Source organism: Musca vetustissima, unplaced genomic scaffold (assembly GCF_032173495.1).
Source record: "Musca vetustissima isolate MV318-11 ecotype Yass unplaced genomic scaffold, APGP_CSIRO_Mvet_v1 utg37970, whole genome shotgun sequence".
Lineage (NCBI taxonomy): Eukaryota > Metazoa > Arthropoda > Insecta > Diptera > Muscidae > Musca > Musca vetustissima.
Window position 1 is genome coordinate 125,875 of NW_026874251.1, and position 24,662 is coordinate 150,536.

A 24,662-nucleotide genomic window follows, 5' to 3' on the forward strand; every position below is an offset into this window, starting at 1 on the left:
AAATATTAGGATTTGCAAAGTTTTGATGAAATCGGACACTATGTATTTTTCCATCCACCTATGTCAACATTGTACAGGTTTGGTTAAAGTATAATAATTTCATCCAATAAATATAGAGTCAAATTCATATAGAGTCTAAATTCTTGAGGGTAAAATAATAATTTTTGATTTAATGGTAAACTATACATGGTAGTACGTAAAGTGCACCGTTATAATGAAAATGGAAATGTTCGATTGAATCTAGAATAATTAACTTGGTTCTGATTTATATGCAATTTCTGTAATTGGATTTGGTCATTTTGACCGATATAAGCCCGGGGCACACATGAAAGTTTTTGATGTTCAACTCAAGACCTTAAATATTTGTTAAACAAAAAAATCATTCTCCTCAAGTTATTTTTGGAACGTAGAATTATAAAAATCATTATTTGAGGCCCATAGCTACCTCCCAGTCCAAAAACGTGAGTTTTCCTGGATCTTTTAAAGAATATTATATATTTTAGAATGTTTTTCAAGGGTTATTACAGGCATGGATTTTTTAAAGAATATATTTTCAATCCAAAAAATGCGTTCAAACGTGGTAAACATCATATAGGGTATATAAAATTCAACCTGCACGTTCAGTCCAGACACAATTTGTAGTGATTCAAATTGTGTTACATTTTTTTTAACTCGCCATGTCTTACACATTAACGTGAATGTAAGTCCAAACAACTTGGCTGACACTCTGTTACCCGTTTTCATTTCATTCAGTTACGATTCGTTGTATATACTCTTAAGTTAATTTTTTTTATTTTTTCTGCTGATTTGAAGTGAATTAGTTTGTTAGAGGTGTGCAATAATTATTTTAGGTACTTAAATTAAAATATCTTGAGCTAAAAAAACTAAGGTCAACGAACAAAATAACATACATAGTTCACTTTCAACTTTTCCCTAAACATTTGGACTTTCAAAAACAAAAAAAAAAAAAAAAACCCTCAGATTACCATTTAAGTAAGGCCTGAAAGGGAAGGTATTTATGTTAAGATGTGTGTTCCACTAAGCCACTAATAAAAGTATGACTTGAAATTATGGTTACTACACGAAAGAAAAAAAAAACAAATCCAACATATTTACTCACTTGCACTCGCATGCCAGTTCTCTTCAACCGTAACCGTAGTTAGTTTTAATTAAAAATAGGTAAAGTCAAAGCAAAAACAACAAAAACAATAAGAAAAATAAAACTAAAAAACCTAAATTTATTTCAAACTATTACTACGTCAAGTAGAGTAAGAAAACCACAAAAAGAGTAAACCACACACTGCTGGATTTGTAAATAAGTTTCGATTTTTAAAATATTAGTTTTATTTCCGATTTGGTGCCAGTCTGTCAGATACAACCGCCATACATACATCATAACGCAACAACGAGACGTCTGATTCAAGTGCAAAGAAAATATATTTCAAACCTCAAAGTGTGTTTTTTCTTTCTTCAATCAATTTGTTATAAAATCATAATTACAAAATAATATTTTTTATAAAAAATACATAACAACGACCACATCATCCCATCACCACAAAATGTTTTTAAAAGAATGCTGGACAACAACTATCATCCTGTCAATAGCCATAGCACACCTAAACACTGGCTATTGCATGTCTGACTGGGAGAAGAGTTTTTCCACCTCCATTGCGGGAATGGAAAATTTGTTGCTAATGGAAAGCACTTTGATTGAAAGTGTCCAACAATTTACCGTGGAGTTGGAACAAAAAGTTCATCGGTTAAAAAGGTGTGTGTTTAAAAATAATGTGTTGCGGAATTTAATAAGTGCGAATGAAAGAAAGTTTGTGTGTGTGTGTTTTTTTCTTTTAATTTCATTCTAAAGTTTAGTGAGTGAATTACGAGCAGAGAATCAAAAAGGCTTGGATAATCCGGAGGAGTATCTGCACAATCCATTGAATGGTTACGCGCTAATACGTCGCATGTATTATGATTGGCCGAATATTGAACTATTTATGACAGATCCAATTAATAGTGGTAAGTAGAAGATATAAATAATAGATAGTCTGTACCATTGTATAATAATACATGGTAGGGCAGCTTGAGTTGAATAACAAAAAGCAAATATGTAGGCTGTGGCTTCTTCTGCCAAAATATAAAATAAATATAAGCAACAAGTGGTTGTGTTTATGTGATATTTTTTCAACACATTATTAACCAGTAAGGAAAGTAGTAAAGTCGGACGGGGCCGACTATATGAAATGAATCCTAACAGAAGTCGTATGTGTCAGTCTCGTTTCCTTCTGCCTGCTACAAACATATGCGCAAAAACATAATATCCTGTGCCAGAAAAAAAAATTGGTTCAAGAACCTCAAAACCTGGGGGCTACCAGAAAAAATTGACCACTATTTATAGTGTAGAGATGTGCTACCTAATAAGAACTCGACGTACTAAATTACAGACAATTTGGTTGAAAATACGATCAGAACCCCCAAAATACCAAAAATTTGGGGTACCGTTATATGGGGACTACCAGAAAAACTATACCTATATTTATAATTTTTAGTGGAGTAATTTGGTACCCAATAAGAACCCAATGTACAAAATTTCAGAGAATTCAGTTTAAAACAAGCCCAAGAACCCGAAAATACCGAAAATTTGGGGTACCCTTATATGGGGGCTATCCGAAAAAATTGACATTTACTTTTAATTTTTGGTAAGGAGATTTGCTACCCAATGAGAACACAAAGTACCAAATTTCAGCAAATTCGGTCGAAAAATGCTATCAAAACCCCCAAAATACCGAAAATTGGGGGTAATCTTATATGGGGGCTATCCGAAAAAATGGACCTTTATTTATAATTTTTGGTAGGGATATTTGCTACCCAATAAGAACTCAATGTACCAAATTTCAGCGAATTCAGTTAAAAAACGCGCTCAAGAACCTCAAAATACCGAAAATTTGGGGGTACCCTTATATGGGAGCTATGCCTAAATGTGGACCGATTTTCTCCAATTTCAATAGGTTTCGTCCTTGGGCCAATTAAGTGACCTGTGCCAAATTTCATCCAAATCGGATCATAAATGCGACCTGTACTTTGTTAACAAAAATACATGGACGGACGGACGGACAGACGGACATGCATAAATCGACTCAGAAAGTGATTCTATGCATATTCTCAAAAGGAACCATGGGTCTATCTCGATTATTTTTGCCTGTTACAAACATATGCACAAAGACATAATACCCTGTACCACAGTGTGGTGAAGGGTATAAAAACACGAAAAATGAATGAAAGGTTATGATTTCGTTACAAAATCCAGTAGGGAATACAATGAAATATTTGTTTCATCCATAACAAAGTATTTAGTTTCTCATTTTCATTTCAATTTGAATATATTTCAATTTATTTAACATAGTATTCAAAACAATACACACATATGCACAACATATACATTTATACCCTTCACCACACTGTGGTACAGGTGCATATGTTTGTAACAGACAAAAAGGAAACGAGATAGACACATGGTTCCTTTTGAGAATATACATAGAATCACTTTCTGAGTCGATTTACGCAGGTCCGTATGTCCGTCCGCCCGTCCATGTATTTTTGTGAACAAAGTACAGGTCGCATTTATGATCCGATTTGGATGAAATTTGGCATAGGTCACTTATTTGGCCTAAGGACGAAATTGGGAAAAATCGGTTCAGATTTAGATATAGCTCCCATATATATTTTAGTCCGATTTAATGTAAATGGTGCACCAAAGTCCCTATATATTTCTCGATTTGCACAATATATTTGCACAGCGTAATGAATTTGGTCTAGAATGATGTGTGTTAAGTTTCTTGAAAATCCGCGATTTAATGTAAATGGTCGACCAAAGTACCTATATATCTTTCGATTTGCACGAAATTTGGCACAGCGTAATGAATTAGATCTAGAATGATGTGTGTTAAGTTTCCTGTAAATCGGTTCAGATTTAGATATAGCTCCCATATATATTTTCGTACCTATGATTTGGTACTCCAGATTATCAGAGTATCTCGCAGAAAATGTTTAATACAGATCCACGGATTGGCATACCCTCCATATAATCGTCCGTTCGGTTTCAGTATTTTAAAGGACCTAGCAGCATTTTCCAAAACAAGTTTCGGTTTGTCAAAGCATAAGAACCCTCTGGGGAACATTTCCAAAGATTCAAGTTTTTGTATAGAGGCAAATATGGAGGCCCTTGCTATTATTATTTGGTGCTTATCCGGCCAATTTTGGATATTTTGGAATATTTTGAAATCGTCCGAACCTTTTGTTTTGTATCCCTGTCCATAAAACTAATTTCAATGTAATTTGAACAATCACAAAGAGGTTTAAAAAGACCACTATGATGATTGAGATTCTATACATTATGAGATTCTATACATTATGAGTTTCTATACATTATGAGATTCTATACATTATTTTAAGTAATAAGAGTACAAAATTATTATTTAGTGTCTCGTATACAATAATTGAAAACGATATTGAGAATAAAGGTCATACAATCGGTTAACAAAACTATTTAAATAATGCTGTCAAACACTGTTTCCAAATTTCATAAACTCTCCCACACCCTACAATATTCATACATATTTAGAAAGTATGGTATGAGATATACACTTCCAAACATTGTGGGCAATGTTGGGGCTAATGGGTTAACGTTTCTATCTGATCAGAATTATAAATACTTTAAAGAGTGTAATACGATCATTTCGAGTTTTTACACATATATTGACATTTTGCAGTCTATCGTTTTTTTTATAAATTACGATATTTTATTTTCATTTTATAGCCCACGTCGGAGTTATACAACAATTGCGACCACAAATGCCAAGCTGGACAGATCTTACCGAAGCAGCTGAAGCTATATATCGTCTACAAATTACCTACGGTCTCGATCCAGGAGATATGGTTCAGGGTATTTTGAACGACAAACAATACAAGTAAGTTTTAGCATTCCCATTTATTATAAGCGATCTCTTGCCGATCTCAGTTATAATTACGTTTCATATTCCTTCCAGTGTTCAAATGAAAACCGTTGATCGTTATTTTATGGGCTATTACCTCCATGGTCAGGCAAAATATTTCCATTCTGCCTATTGGACATATCAGGCTATAATGTCACATGAAGATTCTGAATATAATGCAATAATGGATTTTGGCAAAGAAAAAGTGTACGCTTTGTACGGTGAAACGCTAGTAAAGCAGAGTGAGTATTAAATGGGAAATGTGTATTGCATATTTAGTCTAAAAATATGCATTTTTATTTTAGATCGTACTAAAGATGCTTTGATAGCTATGCAACAAGCCTACAATTTAAAACCAACTGATGCTCTATTGATGCAACGAAGAAATGAAATTGAATTTTTGGCCAATATTACAACAAATGAAGTAACTGAGGTATGTTGCTCTGGTTTTAGGTTCGATCTCGGGCATGAATTTGAAAAAAAAAAAAATCTTAAGTGTATATCTTTGACGTGGAATTTTAGGACAATTGTCAGGGACGTTCTTAAATATTTATCATTGACTATCCGAACAATATGCGTGAAGTTTTTGATATTTTTTTCTGAAATAGTCTGTAGAAATCGGTTCCCTTGGTTTACCTATAAAAAGGGGCTACAGTGTCCATCAGTTTTTCCATAGAAATAGTCTGCCTTGCCTTAACACCTGTTATCCGTCGATCATATCCCCTTGCATTACTTTCCTATAGCTTCCATATTTATAGCCTACACAACTATGCATTCAGGGTATTATAGCTTTGTTCAGCCCCAAGAGTTTGGTCCTAGACCCACCTTATCTCGACTAGCTGAGTAGATCTAGGCATGTGTGTCCGTAGGTCTGTCCATTATAATTTGTAAACACGATACAGGCCACAGTTATGGACTAATCTTCACGAAATTTTGCATGTAGGATGGGTTCTGGCCAATGAAGATGATCAGATAAAAATTTTAGGATGAAGTGGACCGAAACTTATTTTGATGTGTTTTTTTTCGAGTCGATTTATAGGCCACAAATATAAACCGAACATCACAACACAACTCACGGTGGAGGGAATCTGGGCAAGTATTTAGAAGGCTGTGCTGAATATTAGTAATATTCGAAAATATGTCAGGGTTAGACCTCTTATCGGGCAAGAAGGTGCAAATATCACGAAATATTGCCCAGGCTCAGAATTAACATCGGCAGAAAGTAAGAGTTCAGTGGTAGTTGTGTAGGGTATCGTATGGTCGGCCCGACTATATTGCTCCGCTCAATGGTTTTATATTATAGTAGTAATAAAAAAGTAAATAAACATTACATATTCCTGGAGGCTTTTAAATAGCCTCCATATAAAGACCCCAATTAATTTTTTGGTATGTTTAGGTCACGAACCCAATTTTCCAATCTAAGAGTCTGTAAATGTGATAGATCATAAACTAGCTACTGGAAGACAATTTACAATGGCATAGTCCTCATATAAAAGTCCACGATCGATATTTTAAATGGGTAACTTATGGAGGAGGGTATACACATTTCTGCCCAAACTTAACACAGTTTTAACTTGCTCTCCCTGGAATTGAATTTCGCACATAGTTTTAAACCTATGGCCGAATTTTAATGTGAATAATAGTAATTTTTTAAAAATTTAATCCAAAAAATATATGTGCCTCTTTTTTTATTATTACAGTTCCTTGTCCCAGAACCAGATCCCTATCAACTGGGTTGCCGTGGTTTCTACTCCAACTACATTTCCAATTTACACTGCCTGTATAACAGAACAGCATCCGCTTTCCTACAATTAGCTCCATTAAAAATGGAAATTTTACAATTAGACCCATATATGGTACTCTATCACGACATTATATCTGAGCATGAAATTGAAGAATTGAAAAATATGGCCCGACCTGATCTAAAACGTGCCACAGTATATAGCGATGACAATAAACAACCCATTGTGGTTCGGACGCGAACAGCCAAATCTACAGGAATCGATGAAGAAATTTCACCTACCACCCAAAGACTTAATCAACGTATTATGGATATGACTGGTATGGATACGAACGGTTCAGAAGCATTGCAAATTATGAATTACGGATTGGGTGGTCACTACGATACACATTATGATTTCTTTAATGTTTCATCGGTAAGTGGCGATTTGAAATGTTATTTTGTGTAATAATGAGAAAAAAAACTTTATGAAATTTCTTGGAAATTTTCAGGATTTGAAGGTGGTAAAAGAGGGCGATCGCGTGGCTACAGTTTTAATTTACGTAAGATTATTTTGTTTTGTTTCTTTTTGGGAGGACAGCAATTTTACTTTTCATAATATTGTTTTTCTATCCATATTTTCTAGTTGAGTGACGTGGAGCAGGGCGGTGCCACTGTCTTCCCCAACATTCCAACAGCTGTCTTCCCTAAAAAAGGTTCCGCCCTGGTGTGGTACAATTTGAAAAACGACCTTGAGGGTAATTGGCTTACCCTCCATGCTGCCTGTCCCGTCCTAATTGGTTCTAAGTGGGGTAGGTGATAATGAGTGAATTGTGTTTCGTTATATGTATTTTAAATATTTTATTAATTTTGTTTTTCTTTTTTTAGTGGCCAACAAGTGGATACGCAGTAAAGCTCAAATGTTTAGAAGGCAGTGTTATAAATAACGAATTTAATATTAAATTGTGATAAATAAATTATTTAGATTTTTTGAAGGATATTTAATTTTTAGTGAATAATTAGAAAATAAATTTTACGAGGTTTGTTCCACAATATTCGAGAATTTTTAACTGCATCAGGTCAAACTGATTTGCTTGATACTGATATCTAAAGTTGGGTAAGTCTGTATATGGGAGCTATCATAAAACAAGAATCAATATAAAAATGTTCGAAAATATGTTTTCAGTATCCAAGAACCCGGAATGCTAAAATACAGCCTCCTACAGAGCTGAGGATAGACTTGAAAATATTCTTTAAAAATCCACGCCTACAGAGCTGAGGATAGACTTGAAAATATTCTTTAAAAATCCACGCCTACAGAGCTGAGGATAGACTTGAAAATATTCTTTAAAAATCCACGCCTACAGAGCTGAGGATAGACTTGAAAATATTCTTTAAAAATCCACGCCTACAGAGCTGAGGATAGACTTGAAAATATTCTTTAAAAATCCACGCCTACAGAGCTGAGGATAGACTTGAAAATATTCTTTAAAAATCCACGCCTACAGAGCTGAGGATAGACTTGAAAATATTCTTTAAAAATCCACGCCTACAGAGCTGAGGATAGACTTGAAAATATTCTTTAAAAATCCACGCCTACAGAGCTGAGGATAGACTTGAAAATATTCTTTAAAAATCCACGCCTACAGAGCTGAGGATAGACTTGAAAATATTCTTTAAAAATCCACGCCTACAGAGCTGAGGATAGACTTGAAAATATTCTTTAAAAATCCACGCCTACAGAGCTGAGGATAGACTTGAAAATATTCTTTAAAAATCCACGCCTACAGAGCTGAGGATAGACTTGAAAATATTCTTTAAAAATCCACGCCTACAGAGCTGAGGATAGACTTGAAAATATTCTTTAAAAATCCACGCCTACAGAGCTGAGGATAGACTTGAAAATATTCTTTAAAAATCCACGCCTACAGAGCTGAGGATAGACTTGAAAATATTCTTTAAAAATCCACGCCTACAGAGCTGAGGATAGACTTGAAAATATTCTTTAAAAATCCACGCCTACAGAGCTGAGGATAGACTTGAAAATATTCTTTAAAAATCCACGCCTACAGAGCTGAGGATAGACTTGAAAATATTCTTTAAAAATCCACGCCTACAGAGCTGAGGATAGACTTGAAAATATTCTTTAAAAATCCACGCCTACAGAGCTGAGGATAGACTTGAAAATATTCTTTAAAAATCCACGCCTACAGAGCTGAGGATAGACTTGAAAATATTCTTTAAAAATCCACGCCTACAGAGCTGAGGATAGACTTGAAAATATTCTTTAAAAATCCACGCCTACAGAGCTGAGGATAGACTTGAAAATATTCTTTAAAAATCCACGCCTACAGAGCTGAGGATAGACTTGAAAATATTCTTTAAAAATCCACGCCTACAGAGCTGAGGATAGACTTGAAAATATTCTTTAAAAATCCACGCCTACAGAGCTGAGGATAGACTTGAAAATATTCTTTAAAAATCCACGCCTACAGAGCTGAGGATAGACTTGAAAATATTCTTTAAAAATCCACGCCTACAGAGCTGAGGATAGACTTGAAAATATTCTTTAAAAATCCACGCCTACAGAGCTGAGGATAGACTTGAAAATATTCTTTAAAAATCCACGCCTACAGAGCTGAGGATAGACTTGAAAATATTCTTTAAAAATCCACGCCTACAGAGCTGAGGATAGACTTGAAAATATTCTTTAAAAATCCACGCGTACAGTGCGGAGGATAGACTTGAAAATATTCTTTAAAAATCCACGCCTACAGAGCTGAGGATAGACTTGAAAATATTCTTTAAAAATCCACGCCTACAGAGCTGAGGATAGACTTGAAAATATTCTTTAAAAATCCACGCCTACAGAGCTGAGGATAGACTTGAAAATATTCTTTAAAAATCCACGCCTACAGAGCTGAGGATAGACTTGAAAATATTCTTTAAAAATCCACGCCTACAGAGCTGAGGATAGACTTGAAAATATTCTTTAAAAATCCACGCCTACAGAGCTGAGGATAGACTTGAAAATATTCTTTAAAAATCCACGCCTACAGAGCTGAGGATAGACTTGAAAATATTCTTTAAAAATCCACGCCTACAGAGCTGAGGATAGACTTGAAAATATTCTTTAAAAATCCACGCTTAAAAAGCTGAAGATAGACTTGAAAATATTCTTTAAAAATCCACGCCTACAGTGCTGAGGATAGACTTGAAAATATTCTTTAAAAATCCACGCCTACAGCTGGATAGACTTGAAAAAATAATCTTTTAAAAATCCACGCCTACAGAGCTGAGGATAGACTTGAAAATATTCTTTAAAAATCCACGCCTACAGTGCGGAGGATAGACTTGAAAATATTCTTTAAAAATCCACGCCTACAGTGCGGAGGATAGACTTGAAAATATTCTTTAAAAATCCACGCCTACAGTGCGAAGGATAGATTTGAAAATATTCTTTAAAAATCCACGCCTACAGTGCGGAGGATAGACTTGAAAATATTCTTTAAAAATCCACGCCTACAATGCGGAGAATAGACTTGAAAATATTCTTTAAAAATCCACGCCTACAATGCGGAGGATAGACTTGAAAATATTCTTTAAAAATCCACGCCTACAGAGCTGAAAATGGACTTGAAAATATTCTTTAAAAATCCACGCCTACACTGCGGAGAATAGACTTGAAAATATTCTTTAAAAATCCACGCCTACAGAGCTGAGAATGGACTTGAAAATATTCTTTAAAAATCCACGCCTAGAGATCTGAGAATGGACTTGAAAATATTCTTTAAAAATCCACGCCTAGAGATCTGAGAATGGACTTGAAAATATTCTTTAAAAATCCACGCCTACAGAGCTGAGAATGGACTTGAAAATATTCTTTAAAAATCCACGCCTAGAGATCTGAGAATGGACTTGAAAATATTCTTTAAAAATCCACGCCTACAGAGCTGAGGATAGACATGAAAATATTCTCCTTTTTGGTATGAAGACTTCACACACTGTGAGAATTCAGAAAACTTAACTACAGTCAATTCGGTTGAAAACCGTGCACAAAATCCCGAAAATATGAAAATTGGCGGGTACTGTTTAAAAGGGTTAGTTCAGAAATGTTATTGGTTCATTCGTTCTACTATTTATTACACATAATCCTTAGGACTAAACGGAACTTTTTGAAAAATATCTCGACGATAGGTCCATAATTGTGAGCTGAACGGGTGGTCACTCAAAGCCACAACAATTCAGCTAATCTACATATTGCGAATTATTTTGCCAAGAAAAAATAAATTATTTATTAAATCGTACCCAAACGATGTGTTGACCCGCCAATCAGAAGACCAATGACCCGTGGTGAAAGATACCTACACCTAAGATTTACGGTATTAATGAGGGTTAAGAAACCAGTTTCTTGATAACACAGCACACAGCTATCATTAGGCAATAGAAAGCTTTTAACTTCGACCAAACATTCTCTGTGTTTAAATTAAGCTTTCGCATAGAAATTCTTAGGCTTTTTGGCAAAATCTAAGGTCAAACATAAAAACTAATATGAATGATGCCTTAGTAAGATTTAGAACATTTAACACGAAACATAAATTATTATTGGAATATTAAAAATAAAAATAAAAAAGAACAATTTAGTTATTATTTTGGTGTATCAACAAAAAAATGAATTGGCTACTTGCAATTGTCACAATAGTGGCCACCGTCACAATTCTTCCCACAAATGCGGAATTTTACTCATCAATACATAAAATGTCTCATGTAATGAATTTTGAATTGAGAATGTTGAAAAATATGCAAAAATTTATTGGAAAAAATGAAAATAAATTAGATTATCTAAAAGAGTAAGTGAATCGGGGAATGAATGAGTGATGAGGGGAATGAAGCTTACTGGAGGTTGTTATATTTTAGGCGTTTGGCTGAATATGAACGCGAACATAATGAAGCGGTGGAAACGGGTACCTCGTACTTTGAGAATCCCGTTAATAAATATTTACTTACCAAACGTTTGACAACAGATTGGGATCGCCTGGAAAATATCCTGCAATACAAAGAAGGGAAAAGTAAGTAATAAGCGTAGAATTTTTAATTATTGTTATTTTATTATATTGTTTTTATTAGTATGTATACTATTTTTTCAATATAATGATAAATTTTAATGAAATAACGGAAGCCAGCTGGGGTTTTAAAAATATTTTTTGAAGGACTTTTTGAAGAATATTGTTAAGGATTATCTGAGACATAAGCGTGAATTTTTAAATAAATATTTTTTTCAAGGAATATCTGAGCCATAAGCGTGGATTTGTAAATGAATAATTTTTCAAGGAATATCTGAGACATAAGCGTGGATTTTTAAATGAATATTTTTTCAAGGAATATCTGAGCCATAAGCGTGGATTTTTAAATTAATATTTTTTCAAGGAATATCTGAGACATAAGCGTGGATTTTTAAATGAATATTTTTTCAAGGAATATCTGAGACATAAGCGTGGATTTTTAAATGAAAAAATTTTCAAGGAATATCTGAGACATAAGCGTGGATTTTTAAATGAAAAAATTTTCAAGGAATATCTGAGACATAAGCGTGGATTTTTAAATGAATATTATTTCAAGGAAGGACATAAGCGTGGATTTTTAAATGAATAATTTTTCCCGGAAAATCTGAGACATAAGCGTGGATTTTGAAATGAATAATTTTTTCCGGAAAATCTAAGACATAAGCGTGGATTTTGAAATGAATATTTTTTCAAGGAATATCTGAGATATGAGGGTGGATTTTAAAATGAATAACTTTTCCCGGAAAATCTGAGACATAAGCGTGGATTTTGAAATGAATATTTTTTCAAGGAATATCTGCGATATGAGGGTGGATTTTTAAATGAATATTTTTGTTAAGAGTTTGTAAAGTTAGGCGGGGATTTTACAAAAATATTACTTTTGAAGTATTAGCAGAGAAATAAGCATGGATTTTCAAAAATATTTTTTCAGTAATTAGCGGAGGTATAATCGTGGATATTTGAAAAGTATTATTTCAATGCTTTTAAGAATTAATGGAGATATAAATGCGTGAGGAGATCAAAAAAAAAACAACAAAATTTGTTTGTAAATTATTTTTCTTCCTTTTTAAAACTATATATATATATATATGTATATATAAGTATATATATATTTGCAAAGTTACAAACCTTAACAAGCATTGGTATTGATTTACCAGTCCATTGCAAATCTTGAAAAATTAAAAACAATTTTGTTTAGAAAACAATTTTGTTAAAATAGGCAACAAATTTGATTTTCTGAATTGTTCCAAAGAGGTCCATGTTTACGTAGCCACCTTCTAAAGGTTCCACCGTATTAACAGTAGTTTTAAGGCCTCATTTTCAAACCTAGGTACAATTTGGCATTTCGAATTTTTGGTGGTTTAAACCATATTTGTAGAAACATACCAAGATAGATACATGTACCACATGTTTTTACAATACCTCCAAGTAAAGGTCCCGCCTCAATTTCCACATTTTGAAGGTTTTAGCGACCCTGATAAAGATATCCTATTTAATCTTTGATCTAAACTTAACATTATATTTTTGAAGTAATGTTAGCGAGTGCATTTTCAAAAATATATATTTTTTGGAGGATTTTTATAGAATATTTTTTTTTATAAAATATAGCTTGGGTATTGAAAATATTTTTCTAAATTAATATTAATTTTTGAAGCAATTTATATGTATATTTAATTAAATATATATATATATATATATATGTATTCACATTCTTTCTATAGAAACCCTTAAGAAAATCAAAAATACCATGGTTAATGAAACGGAATTGGATGGAGCTTTAGAAGGTGTTCTCAGACTCCAAGATATCTATCGTCTTAATACATCCGACATAGCCAGCGGTCTACTTCAAGGTGTTCAATATGAGTAAGTCTAATAATCCATAATTATGTATTGAGTTAATAAATAATTTGTACTCGTTTGCCCAGCGTCGATTTTAAAGCCCGGCATTGTTTCGATATTGGTAAGAGAGCAATGGAAACCCAATATATAAAATTGGGATATTTTTGGTTAAAGGAGGCACTGAAAAGATCCGCAGAAGATGATAGTGTTGATATACTTGATATTGAATTGGCCATAGCTGATGTGCAATTCCGATTGGGTGATATACAGGGTGCTAACGAAACCTATGCCGAGTTATCAAGCCGTTATCCTGAGAGTGAAAAAGTGGCAAAATTATTTGCAGAATTTGGAGAGAAATCCGTTGATAAACAACAATTTGCGGTGGATTACAGTGCGGAACACTTAGTCAGTAGAAGGACTAAATTTCGTGGAATTATTTTAATTATTTTGAATGTTTTAGCCCCCACCTGCAGATATGTTCACAGCTAACAATGCCGATTTATTCAAATACACTTGTGCTGGTCTGATTAAGAAAACCCCAGCAGAGGAACGAGAATTACAATGCGGCTATTTAGTTGAAACTCATCCCTTCCTCTGGTTGGCTCCGATTAAAGTTGAGGAGTTGCATCATGATCCGCTGATGGTCATATTCCATGATGTTCTGTCCGACAAAGAAATTGAAACTTTAAAAGAAATGAATCATCAAATTGAACGAGCCACGGTAATAAGTACAAACGGTTCGGTTGTTTCCAATGTTCGCACTAGCCAATCTAGATTTATTCCCGCAACAAAACATCCACTTCTGGCCAAAATCGATCAGCGCGTTGAAGATATGACGAATTTAAATATGCGATATGCAGAAGATCATCAATTTGCCAATTATGGTATTGGAGGACATTATAGTGAACATTTTGATTATTTCGACACCAATGTAAACATTATCGAAATTTTACAATATTTAAGAAGGGAAAATAATATGTTTTATTTTTTTTCATTTTAGGTTAATTTAACTATTTTTAGTTATGAAACTTTGGGAAATCGTATTGCAACGGTTTTATTCTATGTAAAGTATTTGGATCCCCAAAAACCCGTATCTTATTTAAATTGTTGCAGTAATATTTTATTCTTATCTTCCCTTTAGTTAAGCGACGTAGAACAAGGTGGCGGCACTGCCTATCCTTTCATGAAACAATTGGTAATGCCTAAAAAAGGTGCCGCTGCTTTTTGGTATAATTTACACGCTTCAGGTGTCCCCGATACGAGAAGTCTCCATGGCGCCTGTCCCATCATTGTTGGTTCCAAATGGGGTAGGTTACATGGTTTTATTTATTTAAGCGAATTTTATTTATTGTCTTGGTTTTGTTTTCCTTTCAGTACAAAATCGTTGGATAAGAGAACACGATCAAAGCGACAGGAGACCTTGTTACTTATTTAACGATGCAATTTGAGAACTGTAGACTTGTTTTAATTTTAGACTAATTTAAAATAAAATTTGTATAATATATTAAGAAAATATAATGAAAACCAAATTTAATCGGATCATATTTTTTATCTGCTCAAAATATGGTGAGCATTGAAAAAATCGGCCGGATATGGGGGCTATGTAAAATATGTACTTATATTGTGCAAATTACAAAAATCTTGACCTACATATATGTGGGGTAATCCATGGACCTATATTGAATATTTACTGGAAACTAGTTTTTAACCCATCAAGAATCTTAAATACCCTACGGTTGGAAAATGAGCCTATGGTCCCTAAAAGACAAGAAAAATAGGTAGGGTCCTCTATATGGGACTTATGTTAAATTATGAACCTGTATTGACATTATTCTGCAAAAAAAAAAAAATATATATATATAACCCTCAAAACCCAGATTTTTCTTCCCGAAGTGGAAACATTATTATGTTTTGAAACAAAGCATTTAACAGCGAATCTATTTTTTTAAATATTTGTTCAAAGCATATCCGAAACATAATCGAAAATATGAAATTAATTTTTCTTAAGGAATACTAGACCCATAAGTGTGTATTTGTAAGGTATATTCTTTGCTTGCCCTTCAGTTGGAAAATTCTGCTAGGACCTATAAAATACCATAAATGGAGTGCGACCATTCTATGGGTGGTATGTCAAATATTGGAGAAGAAGCTTTCTACCCACCAAGAACCCGCAGTGCCAAATTACAGCAAGACTACGAAAACATCAAAAACAGGCCTTGACCATAGTCTGACTATGTCGATGTCCGAGTAGGGACACGTAGTCGAGCGCAAAAGTCGATTTTAGACTTTTCGATTTTTGCCTTTGACCAAATTTTTAGACTATTCGTTTTTTGCCTTTGACTAAAAAGTCGACTTTTCGATCTTTCGATTTTGTCAAACCTGTTCAAAATCGATTTGCGACTTTTACCAACTAAAGCAAAATCGACTAAAAATTTAATTTTTTATAGGAATTGTTGTCAACAGATGGAAAAAAATGTTCGGGAATGTGTAGTTTTTGAACAATTTGGGCTTTGTAATAATAAACCAAGAATTTATGAAGAACAGACGACTTTGCGATTTTCTCAAAGGTCAAAAGTCGACTTCGACTTTTAGACTTTTCAATACAAAAAGTCGATTAATCGATTAGTCGAAAGTCCTAAAATAAATGGCACAACTCATGGTTCATACGACATCGATGTTCACCGTCGACACAGATCGGCCCATAGATTTCCGGATAATTTTTCCCTTAAACACTCCAAGACCTCCCTCATCTGCTTGCGTAAGTACCCATGCTTCAGATCCATACAACAGCGCCGGTAATATCAGCGTCTTGTAGAGTGTGAGTTTGGTCTCCGGATTTCAAAGCCGATGTTATTAATTTTGTTTAGTACCGAAGTATATAAAATCGTTCACTATTTCGAAGCTGTAGTAGTAGATCTGTAGAGTCTACTGGACGTCTGGCGCGTAGATGCCGTCAGCTTGGTCTTATCGTCATTTACTGTCAGTCCCACTTTGGCACAATCCTTCCCAATTCGTCGAACGCATGAATGTCGAACGCAGACATGGCTTTAAACACCTCTGAAACGGATAGTGCTGTCGAATGCGGCTTTATAGTCGACGAATAGGTGGAATGAGCCGAAGTGTTTTTCTTGGATCTTTTCCATGATCTGGCGCAGTGTGAAAATCTGGTCAATGGTGGATTTTCCAGGCCTGAGTCCGCACGGGTCACAGGATTCTGAGGTTCCAATCATTGGGCATGTATTCCTCTAGCCAAATTGTACTAACCAGCTGGTGCATGCTCTTGACCAGCATTTGACCACCAGTATTAAATTGTTCGGCTGGTAACCCATCGACGTCTGCTGCTTTATTATTCGTCAGCCGACTAATTGCTATTCTGACCTCATCTTCACTTGGTGGTATACATTCTATACCGTCATTACCGTCATCTCTTATTGATTCCGGGGTATCTTCTTCACCGCCACTATTTGGTACCGGAAGCTTTACAAAATCCTCTTCCATATCCTCAGCACGCTATCTGTATATGTTATCAGGTTTTCATCTTCATATCTACAGGAGGATAAGCCTGCACCTTGGTGCAATTTCCGGACTTCATTCTGACTTCTGTACATATATCTCGATTTGCTCACGCTTACCTTTTTCTTATTCTTACTTTTTTTCTGAAAATACGTTTCTCCTCTCTCTTTTTCTCCCGATAATTCTTCACCGCATTACGTGTTGCTACTGTCTGCAATGTTCCCTATACGCTGCGTCTTTCCATTAGTAGCATTATGACACTCCAGATCGTACCATGGCTTTCTTGATGTTGGTTTTTGGTACCCAAGTGTTGACTTTGCTGCATTAAGACGACCCTCGACTATCACAAGGTAATGGTCCGAATCGATATTTGCTCCTGAATGCCTTTCGTCTATCACAATATGATCAATTTGATTTCAATTTCGAAATGCTTGAATCTGGTGCTTCTAACTAACATGTTGTTTGCTGCCGCGAAGTCAATCAACCTCATGCCGTTGTCAGATGTTTCTTCATGGAGGCTGAATTTTTCGGATTTTTGCATTATAATCTCCTAGCAGAATTTTAATGTCATGGCCAAGGCATTAAGACGGGTTTGTACTTCTTGATCGATTCAGCTAATCCATATATTTACGAATTATTTTCAATTGAAAATGTTTTATTTAAAAGTCGTTGCTTTTTCTACAAACGATGCTACAAAACCATGTAAAATCTAAACAAAATAACAAAATACCATCATAACATAATATATTGTATTGACCCGTAAATCGGAAGAACAATGACCCGTGGAGAAAGATAACAACAACGAAGATATACGGAATTAATGAGCGTCTAGAAACCAGTTTATTAATAACAAGACACATTGGTATCGCTGGAAAGCTTTTAACTTCGTCCAAACATTCTCTGTATTTAAATTAAGCTTTCCTATAGAAAATCTTAGGTTTTGTAACAAAATCTGAGGTCAAACATAAAATGTAATATGGAAGATGACTTAGTAAGATTTAGAACATTTAACACGAAACATAAACAATTATTGGAATAGTAAAAGGAAAAAAACAAATATATAAAAATTAATTTTGTGATTATCGTGGTGCCCCATAACATCATGAATTGGTTATTTGAAATTGTGGTAATAGTGGCCACCGTCACAATACTCCCCACAAATGGAGAATTTTACTCATCGGTTTATAAAATGTCTCAAGTGATGGATTTTGAATTGAAAATGTTGAAAAATATGCAAAAATTTATTGGAAAAAATCAAAATAAATTAGATTATCTAAAAGAGTAAGTGAAACGGCGAATGAATGAGTGAAGAGGGAATGAAGCTTACTGAAGGTTGTTATATTTCAGACGTTTGGCCGAATATGAACGTGAACATAATGAAGCGATGGAAACGGGTACCTCATACTTTGAGAATCCCGTTAACAAATATTTACTTACCAAACGTTTGACAACAGATTGGGATCGCCTGGAAAATATTTTGCAATACAAAGAAGGTCACAGTAAGTACTACGCGTATTGTTTTTTAAGTTTTGTTTTGTAGGAATATCAGACATATAAACGAGAATTTATTAAAAAATCGTTATAGATTAGCAGGGCGGTTAATAGATATTTTTAGAGGATTTTCTTAACTATAAGCGTACATGTTTTAGGATGATAATCGGGAATTTGTACAAAATGAAGGATTGCCAGAGCTATGAGCTGGGGTTCTAAAAATATGTATACCCTTCACCACACTGTGGTACAGGGTATTATGTCTTTGTGCATACGTTTGTAACAGGCAAAAGGAAACGAGAATATGCATAGAATCACTTTCTAAGACGATTTATACATGTGCGTCCGTCCGTTCGTTTATGTGTCCATGTTAAATTGCAAACAAAATACAGGTCGCATATATGATCCGAATTGGATGAAATTTGGCATAGGACACTTATTTGGCCCAAGGTCGAACCCTATAGAATTTGAACTTTTTTTGGAATAACGTACTGAATTGTGTCTAGAATAATGTCTGCCAAGTTTCGTAAAAATCGGTCCAGATTTAGATATAGCTGCCATATATAGTTTCGTCCGATTTTATGCAAATGGTGTCCCCAAATATATTTTTGATTTGTACAAAATTTGGCATAACATACTCAATTGAGCCTAATGTGATGTCTGCCAAGTTTCGTGAGAATCGGTCCACATTTAGATATAGCTCTCATATATAGTTTCGTCCGATTAGATGCAAACGAATGCACCAAAGTCCCTATATATCTTTCGATTTGCACGAAATTTGGCATAACGTACTGAATTGAGACTAATGTGATGTCTGTCAAGTTTCGTGAAAATCGGTGCAGATTTAAATATAGATCCCATATATATTTTCGTCCGATTTTATGTAAATGGTGTACCAAAGTCCCTATATATCTTTCGATATGCAAGAAATTTGGCATTACTACTGAATTGAGCCTAGAGTGATGTCTGCCAAGTTTCGTGAAAATCGGTCCAGATTTAGATATAGCTCTCATATATAGTTTCGTCCGATTTGATGCAAACGGTGCACCAAAGCCCCTATATATCTTTCGATTTCAACGAAATTTGGCATAACGTACTGAATTGAGACTAATGTGATGTCTGTCAAGTTTCGTGAAAATCGGTCCAGATTTAAATATAGATCCCATATATATTTTCGTCCGATTTTATGTTAATGGTGCACCAAAGTCCCTATATATCTTTCGATTTGCACAAAATTTGGCATAACGTACTGAATTGAGCCTAGAGTGATGTCTGCCAAGTTTCGTGAAAATCGGTCCAGATTTAGATATAGCTCCCATATATAGTTTCATCTGATTTTATGTAAATGGTGCACCAAAGTCTCTATATATCTTGCGGTTTACACGAATTTGGTGAAATTTAATGAAGTAATATAAATGCATATTAAATTGAAATAAAATATTCACATTCTTCCTATAGAAACCCTTAAAAAAATTAAAAATACAATGGTTAATGAAACGGAATTGGATGGAGCTTTAGAAGGTGTTCTCAGACTCCAAGATATCTATCGTCTTAATACGTCCGACATTGCGAGCGGTCTATTTCAAGGTGTTCAGCATGAGTATGTCTACTGATACATAAATATGTATTGAGTTAATAAATAATTTATACTCGTTTTCCCAGCGTCCATTTTAAAGCTCGTCATTGTTTTGATATGGGTAAGAGAGCAATGGAAACCGAATATACGAAATTGGGATATTTTTGGTTAAAGGAGGCACTGAAGAGATCCACAGATGATGAAAGTGTTGATAAGCTTGATATTGAATTGGCAATAGCTGATGTTAAATTTCGATTGGGTGATATACAGGGTGCCAATGAAACCTATGCCGAGTTATCAAGTCGTTATCCTGAGAGTGAAAAAGTGGCAAAATTATTTGCCGAATTTGGAGAGAAATCGGTTGATAAACAACAATTTGCTGTGGATTACAGTATGGAGCACTTAGTAAGTAGTAGGACTAAATCTCGTGGAAATTTTTGAATTATTTTGAATATTTTTAGCCCCCACCTGCAGATATATTCTCAGCTAGCCATGCCGATTTATTCAAACTCACATGTGCTGGTCTGATTAAGAAAACCCCAGCAGAGGAACGAGAATTACAATGCGGCTATTTAGTTGAAACTCATCCCTTTCTCTGGTTGGCTCCAATTAAAGTTGAGGAGTTGCATCACGATCCGTTGATGGTCATATTTCACGATGTTCTCTCCGACAATGAAATTGAAACCTTAAAAGAAATGAATCAACAAATTCAACGGGCCACGGTAATGAGTAAAAATGGTTCGGTTGTTTCCAATGTTCGCACTAGCCAATTTCAATTTATACCCGCAACAAAACATCCACTTTTGGCCAAAATCGATCAGCGTGTTGAAGATATGACCAATTTAAATATGCGATATGCGGAAGATCATCAATTTGCCAATTATGGTATTGGAGGACATTATAGTGAACATTTTGATTATTTCAACATCAAGGGAGTGAGTAACCATAATCGAAATTATATAATATTTAAGAAGAGAAATGAACATGTTCCGTGTTCTATTTTAGGTTGATCTATCCAATATTGTGAATTTCGATACGATGGGAAATCGTATTGCTACGGTTCTATTCTATGTAAAGTATTTGGTTCCCCAAACATTTTTACTTTTTTTAAATTGTAGCAGTAATTTTTTTCTTATCTTCCCTTTAGTTAAGTGACGTAGAACAAGGTGGTGGCACAGCCTATCCTTTTATGAAACAATTGGTAATGCCTAAAAAAGGTGCCGCTGCTTTTTGGTATAATTTACACGCTTCGGGTGAACCCGATTGGAGAAGTCTCCATGGCGCCTGTCCCATCATTGTTGGTTCCAAATGGGGTAGGTTACATGGTTTTATTTATATTATTTATTTATTGTCTTGTTTTTGGTTTTCTTGCAGTACAAAATCGTTGGATAAGAGAACACGATCAAAGTGACAGGAGACCTTGTTACTTATTTAACGATGCAATTGAAGAATTGTAGACATCGACTAGTGTAATTATACTAATTTAAGAGATTATTTTTACAATATATACATAAAATATAAAAAATCTAAATTCAGCAGGGTGAAACTTTTTATATCACCACCATATGAGACGATTTCAAAAACAAAAATTGACCGGAAACCTTATATGGAGGCTACGTCCAAATATTGACCTATATTGAGCATGGTTGTTTATTATCTAAAGTGCAAAATGAATACATACACTTCGGTTGGACAAATTCAGATGAGACCTTTAACATACCAAAAATGGAGCACTATGTCAAGCAATTGCCCTACATTAAAACCTTTATTACATCTAAAATTGATATTGACAATATATGGAGTAAAACATTAAAAAAATAAATTTTTACTGATTTTGCTATCTATAAAAAAAATGCGCCATATGTCATAAAAATGAATTCGAACCTTTATATGAGGGTTATCTTAAAACATGAACCTATATTGAAAATTTTCTGCGAAGAAATTTTAACCCAAAAACCCCGAAAGTTTTTACCCGGGATGGTAAATTCTATAGCACATTTTTGTACGTATTTTTGAATGAAAAATATTTATTAGGAACAGATAATAAATATTTTTCGAAGAATTAATTAAAAGAGGAAGTACTTTTTAAAAATATAATTTTTCCAAGGATTTCGAAAGTATATTTGTGAAGATATACATGTATTTGAAAGGCATATTTATTGCTTACCGAGAGTTGTTATTCACTTCGGTAGGGTAATGCTGCAAGGACCTAGAAAATACCACTAATAGTGTGCCAGCTTTATATAGATGATATGCCAAAACTTGGCCTATATTTAGAAGTTCTTTTGAAGAAGATTTCTATTCACTAAGAACCCGGAGCGCCACACTACAGCAATTTTTATTGTAAAATTCGGCTAAGACCTAAGGCAAAATTTCTCTTAAAAAATGTTTAAGGGAACACCCCCCCATTCACAGGGTCAACATTTTTTTTTGATTTCATTTGAATCTTCACTAATTCAAGAATGTCCCAACAAAATTTCAAGTGAAAATCTCAAGAACTCTTGAAGATATAGCCTATTTATTGTGTCAGCACCAAGTGACGGCTAAAGGGCTTCTCAAACTTTAAACGTGTTTTTTTCTTTTGTGAATGGCGGGCACGATAACTCAAAAACTAATAACCCAATCGATTCCAAATTTTAGAGCGAAGTCAATAATCCTAGTTCATACGAGATCCAGACATGTACTCTTTCTAATACCGTTGGAATTTTCGGATTCAATTGCAATTACAAAAAAAAAAAAAAAAAAACAAAAACATTTTTTTGTAAATAATTTTTCCTTTCTTTTAAATCTTCATATATATATGTGCAAAGTTACAAACCTTAACAAGCATTGTTATTGATTTACCAGCCCATTGAAAATCTTGAAAGATTCGCTTAAGGGAAAATAAAATAAAAACATGAATTATCATTCGGAATTTATTAAATTTGATATTTTTAAAGCATACATAATATCCAAGGAATTTAAAAAAAATTCATTAAAAAAAAATTCGGAAAAAATGTCATTAATTTTGTCAATTTATGGGGTAAAACATCATCATATATTGAAATACTACTGGAAATGCATAACACTCCTCTTGCATAACAGTTTCTCGGGTCTATATCCTTCAGGGGTAAATATATACGGTATAGAATACAAAATTTTGTAATTTTTCACACAAAAGTCAGGATCCTTTTGACCCGCTAAATATTTGTCAAAACGGACATGCTTATTCTTTGGCCCGATCCCATTCTCCATGTAAAAATTCGCAATATTTGGGCCATAATTGAGACAATTGCTTTCATGATTAACACATGTTTTTTGCGCAGCATTTTGGGAAGTGTGTTGATGGCTCGCAAGGCTAAGTGGTCTGGAAACATTTGTGTTGCTCTGGGGACCTGGTTTCGAACACTAGCCGTGCGCAGCTGAAATATTATTTTATTTTCATTGCAGAACTTCGAACATTAAGCTCGGCTCTAGAGTTGGGTACGATCGGAACTAGTTTCAACTCTTTAATTAATATAGTTCCTTTTTCTGATATCGTTCCCTTTTTCTGATCGCGGTCTTTTTTGAACTAAAAGGAACTATAAAAAGCAAAGGAACTATATGGAGCAAAGGAAATATTTGGAACTAGGAACTAGGTCCTTTTTTTTAAAAAAAAAGGAACGAGAAAGATTTTTTAACAACAAGAAGGAAATAAAAACAACCAGATTTTTATTTTTTAAGTGGGTTAGGGTCACATTGATTTCCCGAAAGCAATGTGACAATAACCCACTTTAAAAATAACCAGTGAGCGAAGCAGTATAGTCGGACGGGGCTCAACTTCCATTAAAATCAGACTTTCTGTGGTTCTATATTCTGAGTTTGGGCAATATTTCGCGATATTTGCACACTTTTGAATGGCTAGTGGTTAGCAAATGTTACTAATAATCAGTACAGCCCCTCTAATTACTTGTCCAGATTCCCTTCACCGTGGGTTGTGTTGCGATGTTCAGCTTTCGACTCGAAAAGCACAAATAATTAAGTTTTCGGTAAACTTTATCCGAAAAATTATTATCTGATCATCACCTAGCATTTTGGGCGTTGTCCTTGACCATAACTGGAACCTCATGGAACATTTCAAAGCGATCAGCGCTATATTTCCGCCCTCCTGTGTGGTAATAGGTTACTAAATAATATAAAAATACGTAAGCACCTGTAAATATTTAAGTGTAATCCCGCATAGTACCTACGGCAATATAATTGGTATCAATTTAAAGGTCAATCACACCTCTACGTATATTATCAACTTCTCGGGTCTTTTTTGGTAAATATATACGCTATAAAAAGCAAATTTTGTCATTTTTCACACAAAAGTTAGGGTCCATTTGACCCGCTAAATATTGACATCTTTTTCAAAACAGGTATGCTTATTTGGATCAAAGAAATTGTGTGGACTAATGGAACTATATGGATCAAATGAACTATACGGAGCAAAGGAACTGTTTGGAACTAGG

General features: G+C 34.2%; 3 protein-coding genes across 3 annotated transcripts; all 3 read left to right on the forward strand.

Moving 5' to 3' along the window:
- Window positions 1–1,559: 1,559 nt before the first annotated feature.
- On the forward strand, window positions 1,560–7,655 carry LOC133332035 (prolyl 4-hydroxylase subunit alpha-2-like). Its single transcript, XM_061540420.1, has 9 exons — window positions 1,560–1,768; window positions 1,865–2,016; window positions 4,814–4,964; window positions 5,043–5,230; window positions 5,294–5,421; window positions 6,689–7,144; window positions 7,221–7,271; window positions 7,355–7,520; window positions 7,597–7,655. Exons 1-9 carry the CDS (start codon window positions 1,560–1,562, stop codon window positions 7,653–7,655), a joined length of 1,560 nt encoding a protein of 519 aa, XP_061396404.1.
- Window positions 7,656–11,379: 3,724 nt separating this feature from the next.
- Window positions 11,380–15,058, forward strand: LOC133332045 (prolyl 4-hydroxylase subunit alpha-2-like). Its single transcript, XM_061540430.1, has 8 exons — window positions 11,380–11,558; window positions 11,626–11,777; window positions 13,493–13,634; window positions 13,697–14,015; window positions 14,071–14,541; window positions 14,611–14,673; window positions 14,752–14,917; window positions 14,985–15,058. The coding sequence occupies exons 1-8, from the start codon at window positions 11,380–11,382 to the stop codon at window positions 15,056–15,058; spliced, it is 1,566 nt and encodes a 521-aa protein (XP_061396414.1).
- A 3,167-nt stretch (window positions 15,059–18,225) lies between these two features.
- On the forward strand, window positions 18,226–21,647 carry LOC133332056 (prolyl 4-hydroxylase subunit alpha-1-like). Its single transcript, XM_061540441.1, has 8 exons — window positions 18,226–18,404; window positions 18,471–18,622; window positions 20,073–20,214; window positions 20,277–20,595; window positions 20,652–21,125; window positions 21,196–21,261; window positions 21,338–21,503; window positions 21,565–21,647. The coding sequence occupies exons 1-8, from the start codon at window positions 18,226–18,228 to the stop codon at window positions 21,645–21,647; spliced, it is 1,581 nt and encodes a 526-aa protein (XP_061396425.1).
- Window positions 21,648–24,662: the final 3,015 nt, after the last annotated feature.